At 39.6% G+C, this 10,674-nt stretch overlaps 1 protein-coding gene across 1 annotated transcript; it reads right to left on the reverse strand.

Annotated features, from left to right (window-relative positions):
* Nucleotides 1-63: 63 nt before the first annotated feature.
* pmelb (premelanosome protein b) lies at nucleotides 64-7,549 on the reverse strand (the record flags this gene model as incomplete). The annotated part of the gene is made up of 12 exons (XM_084553671.1): nucleotides 64-254; nucleotides 1,539-1,629; nucleotides 1,731-1,936; nucleotides 2,024-2,126; nucleotides 2,225-2,362; nucleotides 3,176-3,403; nucleotides 3,826-4,152; nucleotides 4,524-4,685; nucleotides 5,199-5,327; nucleotides 5,514-5,660; nucleotides 5,767-5,862; nucleotides 7,492-7,549. 12 exons carry the CDS (start codon nucleotides 7,547-7,549, stop codon nucleotides 92-94), a joined length of 1,848 nt encoding a protein of 615 aa, XP_084409797.1. The 3' UTR covers nucleotides 64-91.
* Nucleotides 7,550-10,674: the final 3,125 nt, after the last annotated feature.

Raw genomic sequence — 10,674 nt, forward strand, 5'->3', positions numbered from 1 at the left:
AAAAAAGTATAAAAAGACATTCCTGGTGCCTGTAACTTGAAAATTGATTGCTACTAGGTTTTGTATTTGGTTGTGTGAGGCTGGTGATGGATCACACCGGTCTGTCCTGCAGCAGAGGGCAGTTGTCGACGGCTCCTCGTCTGTTCAGGAGCTTCCAAAACGTCGAGGCTCCAGAGCAGCTGTGAGCGCCGCTGAGCTGCGAGCCTCCAGACGCAGTCATGTCTTCCTTTAAAGGACGGTAGGACTTAAAGCGCCTGTTGAATGAAGCACAAATAGAAACAAGTTGTTTAAACTGCCTGTAAGTTATTAATAATCACGAATTAAATAATGCAAACGATGCACAATGTGTGTGGTGAGCCAACAGAGAATTATCCTCTGAGTCTGCAGATCACCACGGCTTTACAGAAGGAGTTTCAGCTCATTTATTATCTTCCCTGTTGGCAACATTTTTGTCTAGAGCCGACTGACACACTTCAAGGGCTTTTCAACGAATAAACAACCAATTCAGTTTTGGAATTTGCTTTTTGATTGCTCATTATGAAACGATGCAGCACCATTTCCACACACAGTCAGATAGAAGGCAAATCCTGGCCTTCTCCAACTCTTCAGCAAGGTCAGCGTACAATTTGTTTTCCCAAGCAGAGCCTTTGGGCTTCTGCTAATATTCAGTAGGTGTCTCTACTGAATATTGATGAGCAGGCAACACAGAACCAATATTTAAGGTTAAGAATCAACCAAGTTTTAGTTCGAAATTGGAAAACAAGGACGAGCACCTAACAGCTAAAAAGACAGATTTCGTTCAAAGGACTCTTTCATTAGTATACATTCAGTTTACAGTGGTGGCCATTGCTCTCCTAAAAGATAATTAACTGGTGATCTGTGGTAGGTCAAAAGGTCGTTTAAAAAGAATCTGAGCCCCGTGAAACTCTTACAATCATGTGGATACAAAAATATTCACTGCACAATTAAATCAAGTTTGATGAGTCAACTCTCCTGGTAGCGCTGTGATCTTATTTTTGATTCTGAAATAGAGGACTTTTTGAAATCATTCAGTGGTTAAAACAGTCTTTGAGAATTCTTGAAATATCTTCAGAACAAAAGGTTGAAACCAAAACAATGAACTGAAACAGGATGAAAAGTTCCACACTGTGGCTCTAGAGCAGCCGCTTTCACACAGAGCTAATGTTTCATGAATATATTGATCATAGACGCTTAAGAAAAGGCTCAAGGATTTTCTAAAGCAGCTGCACAGTATATTGTTTTGCAGATATTGCTCAAACAGGAGTCAATAGTTCGTTTGGGACTATTTTCAGATGCGGATTCATACACTTTTTGCCCCCGTGAGTATTTTGTGAGTATAGCGTGACTAGCTTTGAGTAAAACTTTAGGGCAAATCTGTGGTTAAATCAGTTCATAGGTTTTTTGTCTGGGATTTGTTTACAATAAGACACATACAGGGTATTGCCAGAGTTGTCCCTTCAGTAAATTGTCATCAAGAATATTGATTTCTACAAGACACTCAAAGCTACAGTTCTTACTTGTAGGAATATGCCACTGTTCCTGCTACTAGAACAAGAACCAGGACACCCAGAAGCATGGCAACAGCACCAGTATTGGATGGACCTGAGCCTGAAACAAGATTCACACAGTCAGAGAGTGAAAGAAACAGACATTTTATGTGTCAAACCAAATAAATGTACAGCCTGGTGAATGGTCGTTATGCTGCATACCCATGTCAACATTGACCTTAGCCGTGGTGGCGGCTAAACTGACGTCATTGGCCATAGAAACATTGATGCAGTAGACACCGGAGTCATTCAAGAAATGACGCAACACCAGCTGGCACTCTTTGGAGGGCTCCACCATGTTGCACGACGTGTGAATTGGCCTCAAGCACTCTGCATCCAGGATCACACTGCACACCTCTTTTGGAAGGCTGCAGTAAGAAGAAAACACCAGTGAGGAATCTGAGCAGCTTTATTTGTTTTGTCACTAATATAACGTGTGGAACAGGAGCAGTCACCTTCCTTGGCAGGTAACAGTGATATCCAGAACATTCTGGCTTTTACCGGGCATTTTCATCACAGAATTGTCCATTTGTACTATCTCCACTTTTTCAATGCCCTCTGGAAACAAAGACAGAAGGAAAGAGTGTCACTGATAATCATTTCAAATTCTTTCTCCTTTTCATTTCTAATAGAGGCACTAATGAAAAGAAACTCACCAAATACTTCAATGCCAGTGCAGAAGGATCCGTATCGATATATCACGCAGTCATCATCAGAGGGTTTATCACCCGCTTCCCTCTTAGCTACTGAAACAACTGCAGCTCGGCCTGTCAGCGTCACTGTTCGCTTAGCATCTGGAGAGGACATACAAGGAATTATTATAATGGTAATAAATCATTTTGACATTTCTGGTCATTCTAAAGTCATGCTTTTCTGCCTTAAATATGAGTTTAGTCTCTACATTTAGAAAGTAAATTACACCTTATGTAGGTGGTAATGAGCCTCGAACTAAAAGAGCTGTGTGGTGATTTCATATGAACAACAGTGGTCCAAACTCAGCAGGGCTCAGACACCATTGTGTTAATACATAGCAAATGATGTAAATAATGTAGCCTGACATTCCATTTTTATTGGCCGGGTGTCGTACTCCTTTTGACTGAGATGAGAGACCTTTGGAAGTTATTAAGAGTTTAAATAGTTTAACAACAGGCAATGTGGACATTTATTTATTTAGTTTGCTTTGCACTGTTGTTCAATATCATGCTGCAAAGCTTGTGTCTGTATTTGCACATCTTTTCTTTCTCACTTCAACATGTCGCCTTTTGCCTTGTTGCATTTGTTTTTTCCTTTGGATCCATGAATAAATTAAATAAAAAAAGAAAAACAGAGCTGATGGTTCCCAGGCAGCATGCAAATCAGATTTCAAATGATAAAGCACAATAGACCAACTCATTTCCAACTTGCCCTGCTTGTTCTGCATGACAGCCCATCTTTAAAGATTTACATCTCTTTTACATTTCAGGAAATCGGTTGACGATCTTATCCAGCACTCTGCTAGGTTGTGTGTGGTCAGTGTTTTGCACTTTAACAGGACACATTGTTGTTAGTGCGCACATAGTCTGCTTCAGACTGATTTTTTTGTGAAATTTTATAATCAAGTTTCTTACCAGCTGCCAGACCGTTCTGTGCCTCACTGTCAGCTGGCAGCTGGTTGATGGGAGATGGAGTCTTTGCCACTTTGAGTATTTCCTGGGAAGGTTGAGTAGTGGAGGCGGTGGAGGCCTCATCCTCCGTGTTGTCCTCCTCGGTGTCTGAGGGAACCATGTTGACATTCAGACCAACGGACTTGGTGGAAACCAGCAGGGGTACAGCAGACACTAACACAGCAGCTTTCACTGCACATAGACACAAATGTGGAGTTAGGGTTGTGCTTCAGTAAGATGTAGAGCTGAAATAGTGTACAAAGCTCTTCATGCTTCTTTCACACTGTCTGCTAAAGAGTAACAGGCTACAATTCATATTCACTGGAAGCTGGTTATATAAATAGTCAAATGACAGCTGACACTCATCAAAGCTGAGCTAGCATCAACTTGTTTAGCTGGTCCAGTCAAATGCTGGTTTACATTTAGCTCAAATGTTACCCTTGTAACAGTGCAAACATGCTAAAGTTTATTACAGTACATGATTAACCATATTTAACATATTACTCTAGCATGTTAGCATGCTAACTTCACTAAATCATCTTTTTAGCATGCGGCCAGTACAGACAACCAGGTAGTGTATACTTATCAAGCTGCTTCCAACATCTATTCCTCACCTGTGGTGCCATGATCAGCATGCGGGGCCTTGGTTGGTGCTTCAGATGGTGGGTCGCAGGCCTTGTCGGGGATGACCGCCTGGATCACCACCTGAGGCTTGAAGGAGCCAGAGCTGATGTAAGTGTGAGTGACAGTCAGCTCTCTGGATATGAGGGCTCCACTTTCATCCCCAAAGTCCCAGTTGAAGGTGATGTCTGCGTTGCTGAGGTACTCGCTCGGGTCATGGAGGGTGATGGTGAAGGCGATCGCCCTGTTTTGGATGAAGCGCATGTCCCCGGCCACAATGTCGTTCACTTGGTCCAGGGAGACGGCGAAGGGGATCTGATCTAAGGAGGACACCAGATAATGAGACGATGGTATAAATGGGAGGTGGTTTGGTTCACAGTTAAGTTTCAGACATTGTGTTTCAGTTTGTCATGTTTTTTATTAGTACCTGATACAGAACAATGTCTTTTTTAAGGTGAAACACATGGCTGTGCAATATATAAACAGGGATGAACCTTTTGTAGCATCACCCAACTTAAAATCAAATCAAAAATGAAATCAACTGCTCCTAACTCCCGGCTAATTGAAAAATGGTCAAGAACCATGGGTGGAGTTGAGACGTACAGGTGATGTCAAGACAACTTGGTGAAACATCATGATGTATATCTCCTGCGCATCCCACCCCAACACTTCTTGCACTATAACAACGTACCTGTGATGGAGAACTGTGTGGAGGCATATCCCAGAGGAATGAACTTCTCTTTGCTCCGGTAGTGGTAGATAACAATGTCCACGGTGTAGGAGCCCAGGGGGATGTCGTCTGTACCAATGGTCAGAGAGGAAGAGGGGCCGTCTGCCACCTGCCAGTACTGACCTGTCAAAAGAGCATCCAGAGTGTGATGAGTTAAAGGGTCAGTGTGTAGGATTTAGTGACATCTAGTGGTGAGATTGCAAATTGCAACCCGTTTAAAGCCCCACCCCCAGGCTTACCTTTCCATGAGTGTAGGAGTCAGTTTGGCTTATAGATCCCATAAATCCTACACACTGGTATTTTAACATCGCACACAGTCTGTGTTGTACAAATTATTGCATTTATTTGTCTAATAATGGCATATCAAGATAGAATACAAATCTTACTGTAAGATAAGTTCTCTGTCTTGCTGCTGGACACATTTTAGGTCTTAATCTCAACCGTGAAAATACCGTCATTTGCTCTTACATGTCAGAGCAAATGAAATCAGACAGTCTGAGCATATGACAAGGCTCATGGTATATAATCCATGCTGGGTCTTTTTTCTGGTCATGGCATGTGCCATAACAAACTCTGTGACCCTCTGATATCCACATTTTCTAACAGTATTTAATAAGAGACCACAGCTCCACTCACCCCAGGTCTTCCAGACAAACACATAACTCGGCTTCTTGTCCTTCTTAATTGGTGCACCATCGGGGAAAACGGCTTCCCAGTCTGTGTTCTGTGTTGGATATACTGTCTCGGACTCCAGATACTTTGTTCCTGTGAGAGAAGAATGAGTTTGTGACTGTTCGAGACAATACAACCATGAGTCTGTGAGTGCAGTGCTAACTGGCACTAAACAGTCCAGCTGGAAAAGGACATTTGTTTTGCAGGCATTGTTAGAGAATAGGATGAATTTGATGAAGATGAAGATTTTTCATGAGGGTCAAATATGTTGTGTGTTACCATTCACTATGCAGTCTTCAGCCCAAACCACATCTCCATCAGGCTGCACCTTTTGGTTATGGGGAAATTCTAGGTCAATGGTGAAGGTAACTTTGGCTCCAGTCAGCGTTGGTGAATCGTTCCCTACGTTGAAGGTCACTCTTCCACCTGCAGCAGAAGACAGGAAAACATTCTGCATATTTGTGGGTCCCAGACAAATATGATTAAAGACAACAATGTTTTATATTGCATATTTTGCAAACATGACATCAACCTTTCCAGGCATCTTTGTATCGTGCATCTCCATCTTTCCAGATTGGGTACATCTTGGTGTTCCATGATGGATAGCGGGTGAAACGGTTTTTTGGCTCTGAAAAATCATAATTAATGATTTGGAAGAACACAGTTATTATCCATCTTTAATAATATCTGTCATCAACGCAAAGCAGACTCTAGAAACTGTTTTGTCCAAACTTCATACATTTGTACATATTTTCCATGTGTATAATAACTATTTACCATGTGTGAACGGGCATGAATGAAGCTGAAGGTGCCCACTGGTGCCCATATGATGTTTTTTCTTATTGCCAGTATGAACCACTGGTCCCAATCCCTCTCATGTGATGTTCAGCTGAGTTATGTGCGTGATTACCACAGATTAACTGTGTCACAGGGCTGAATTTGGACTAAACATTATGGCAGATAATAAAACTAGGTAAATCAGACCCGGAATTCAGCCTGGATTATTTTAGACTAATCATGCTCCTCCTTCAGCCCAAAGTTGATGCCAATGGCATACTTTCACGTGTTGTTCTTAACTGCTTGTTTCTTCATTATGTTAAAGGAAAGGTTATTTTTTCACGTTTTGCTAGTCTGTCTTAAAACAGCACTCATATGTATTCATGGAAATGTAAGTCTTTCCTGCTGGCCCTGAAGAAACACTTCATTTCAGTGTAAGTAATGGCGGACCAAATTCTAATTCTGTGCAAAACTAACTTCACAGCTGAGAAGTAAGAGCTAGTTTGATGAATTTGGAAGATACACACTTGGTTTCTTTAACTCGGCAAACAGGGTGGAAGATGAAACAGAAGTGTATTAAATTAGCACCTATAGATAATATATTCATTCATTCATTCATTCATTCATCTTCTGTAACCGCTTAATCCTGTGAAGGGTCGTGGGGTCTGCTGGAGCCTATCCCAGGTGTCATCGGGCAAGAGGCGGGGTACTAGATAATATATATTGTCTTAAATTATCTGGTTTTCTGAAGGTACTAAGATAATTATAGCAAAGAAATAAAAGCTCAAGCTTTATTAATAATAATAAAAAAAACAATTGGGGGGCTGTTTGTTGTGAAAATGTGATTAATATCTTCATTGCAAGCTCCTTCACGCTAACCAGTCATTCAAATAAACTATTGCACCTCATTAATTTGATTGTTTTAGTCACTTGTTACTTTGCAGAATAAGATTTTACATACAAAACATACAATTGTCTCAACACACAGCTACTGTAAACTTTAAGAAAACATAGTGACCAACTACAAGAGTAAAATGCAACTTACACTTACACATCATTAGTCCAGTAATAGAAGATATGACTAAATGACACTCACTGGGGCAACCTTTCTGAGGATTCCTGGCATTTTGCTTTTTTAAATTAATGATCATAACATTTTTATATTGCAGCACTGACACATTTATACAAGTAAACAATCCACCTCAATACATAATTGTGATCAAAAAAAGAAAATTCGGCAGATGATTCACAGTTGAGTTACTGTCACAATTTGTGACAGTCTGAGGGTTTAGTAATTTAAGAGAAACCTTAATAAAAACAGTGAGTCCATTTAGTGAATATTATCTCAAAATAGGTAAAAAATAATCGAAGGTTCTCTGAAGAATCAGCAGGAAGAATATGTTGCTTTTAAAGTCGACATCTCTGCAGCCATAGGCTTGTGTACAAATTATTATGAACTGAAAATATTTTCTCTACTCACTCGCCACAGTTTGTGAAGCTACAGCCAGCAGCACCAACAGCACAGTGGACGTCCACATTATCAGTCCGCCTCGTCTTTGTTAAATATCCCTTTAATGAGCAGCAGGCATCAGAAAACTGGCTTTATAAACTCTCTGCTGTCTGACCCGACATAGTGTATAAGCAGCAGAAACGCCTCTTTCCCCAAGACGCCCCTCCTCCAGTCAGATTTAGGCAACTGGACCAACTGAGATTTGTGTATTTACAGTAGAAGCACGTCTCAGGGATTACAGCAGTGCGTACAGTAGAGAAAGCGCCACATAATCACCTAAGAAATGCTGAATTCCACATGGATCACAAGGCAGAAACCTTAATAGGAAAAAAGTAAGAAAAGCCATTTACTCTGAAGATAAATCGATGATAAGCTAGACAAGAACCTGACACCATAAAAATAAATTTGCACTATTTTGACTTACATTTGAAAGCTGCATTAATTAATTAATAGCATAAATTATAAAAACAGAGGTATTTCTATTTTATTTTCATTTTGAATACAGGACTTGCATGCATGCGATAATTTCCTTTACAGGTTTCCCTTATATAGACTTAAATAAATGTTCTAGTGGAAATAATACGCTTCATGAATATACACTCACTTTCCACTTCATTAGGTACACCGGTGAAAACAAATGCATTCTAATAAACCAGTCTTGCACTAAATCTGGACTGAAACAAATACAATAGTGTTTCTGTTATTGCAAAGCATCTATAATAATAAGAAACAACCAAAATATACACATTTTTGTTTAAATAAATGATTTACTGTTTAGTTCATGAGTCTTACAGTATTGTAAATTGTTTTGGGTGTTGCATGGCTAGCAATTCCTGATAACATGTGCTTCCAACAATATAAATGCTCGCCTAAATCTCTACTGAAGTCACCTGACCCATTTTGGTCAGACTCTATAATTATTCCTAATTATGTGAGGATTTACTCTGAAATTCATGTTGCTGCTGATGATTATCAGACCCCAAATGCACGTCATGGCAAACGAGGAAAAAGTTGCCACAATGCGTACAGAAGTTGTATCGGCTGTAAACGCATATTTGATTCATAATAAACAATAACAGAATATATTAAATATAAATTTGTGTTGAGGAGATTTTTATTTCTGTGTCATTTGAACAATAGGTCACACATACCGCTAAGAGACGGAAAAAAAAAGAAGGAAGGAATGCAGCGTTAATGAGGATTATTGAGCACTTGTGACTCCCTAAATTCATCCGGCTTTGTCCTTCAACCCCTTTAAAGTCACTTTGCTGAAAGATTTTTTGTCTCCATATCATATGCCAAACTGTGACACTGTTTAAACCTCTTTTGAAACAATGTCAGCATTCACAGCAAATCCTGTTCAAACCTGCTTCATCTGTTGAACCCTGTAACTCCGCTTAGGCCTCATCTCTAACATGCACAGATCCATGACGTGGAAATGGACCAGAAAGCACCTCAGTACAGTAGTAACAGGACTGCTGACTCTGGGATAAACAATACACAAGAGCTAATGCTAACACTGGCAACGTTAACGTCAACGTTGTAATGCTTAGCAGGTGTAATGTTCACCATCTTAGCTGCGCTTGTTAGCATGCTAAAACTAGCTAATAAGTGGCAAACAAAGAGTACAGCTGACGCTAATCAGATATTTAGTCATAAACTAAAGTAAAATGATTCAAAACATCAACAGATTTTCACTTGTGTGCACTTATTTATTCAAAAGAATTATTGATTTGTACATATCTGTGTGTTGCAAAAGTAAATGAAGCCTTGTTTTCAGTATCTGCTGTGACCCCAATGTGCAGCAATAACAGCAACTGCGCATTTCTACAACTCCTTGGAGGAATTTTAGCCCATTCCTCAGTACAGAATCACTTCAGTTCTGAGATGGTGTTGGGTTTCCTCACATGAACTGCTTGCATCAGGTCCATGACCCGTTTTTCTTTTAGACTTGGATGGTCTAATGTAGAATTCCTTGGTCCATCAATTGTTTAATGGTTTTCTCTTTGTCTACTTTCAGGAAGCATTCCACTGATGCTTTGAGTCATGAAGAAATGTAGAAAATTCTAAGGGCCGCAAATACTTTTAAGTGGCCAATACGTACATACATACTTGTATGTAAGTGCCAGTCAGCAGATTTTCTTTGCTAGCTGGCTCCCCATGTCCACTTTTTATGTTAAGCTAAGCTAATTGTCTCCTGGCTACAAGGCTCTTCTTGAACAGGCAGTTATAAGACTGGTATCGATCTTCCCGTCTAACTGTCTGAAAGAAAGCAAAGCCACATTTCCCAAACTCTTCTGTTGTACCTTCGTTGTGATACTCATCCATTTTGGTTTTGTTTAATTAATTTCAAAGCCTATCTTTATCCTCCTTGATGTGTCAGTTTTTCTAATGTAATCTTTTCTTCAGTCTACTCTTAATCAATCAGTCATTTTTTTTAAAAAAAATAAAACAGTGTATCCATCTTTAATAATATCTGTCATAGTGCACAGGTGAACTCTTAAGCTGAACTTTTCCCCAGACATGACCTCATTAGGAGGCTTTGTTACTGCAATGTTAAAGACCATTTAACTCATATGGCAGCCTGCAGTGAGCCTACATTTCTTCAAACTCAAGTTCTAAAGCTTTGTCTTGGTCTTTATTATTTTTGAGAAAAATGGCCAGATTTGTAATACGATAAGCCCATTTAATGCTTTTATGCCTTGTTTTAGAGACAACTCTGCTTTTGTTCTACCTGATTTGCAGCTCAGTTACAAACTAAAACAGTATTTATTCCTGTTTTTCATTCTAAAGTAAGTCAACTATGAGCAAAGAAATATTAAAAATGTTGATTACACTATATTATTCACAAATGCAAATGTGAAAATTGTAAAAAAAAAAAAAAAAAGGAAAAGAAAAAAGAAAGAAAGAAAACAAATGACAAACCGATAAATATTAAATAACATTAAATAAGAAGGAGCACATTATAATTTGTGGGTGTAGCTTCGTCTGCCACTTGCATTCGATTGCAACAGGGTGCCAGATGAGTCACGTTCAGCCGCCTGTTGCCTGGCAACAAGATTGTGGGCCCTCTTATCATCCTGCCTTCATCTTCCTGAAAGTAAAATAATGAAATTTACTATCTAAGCCCTGGAGTTTTTTTTCCGAACAGGC

Source organism: Chelon labrosus (assembly GCF_963514085.1).
Source record: "Chelon labrosus genome assembly, chromosome: 10".
Classification (NCBI taxonomy): Eukaryota; Metazoa; Chordata; class Actinopteri; order Mugiliformes; family Mugilidae; genus Chelon; species Chelon labrosus.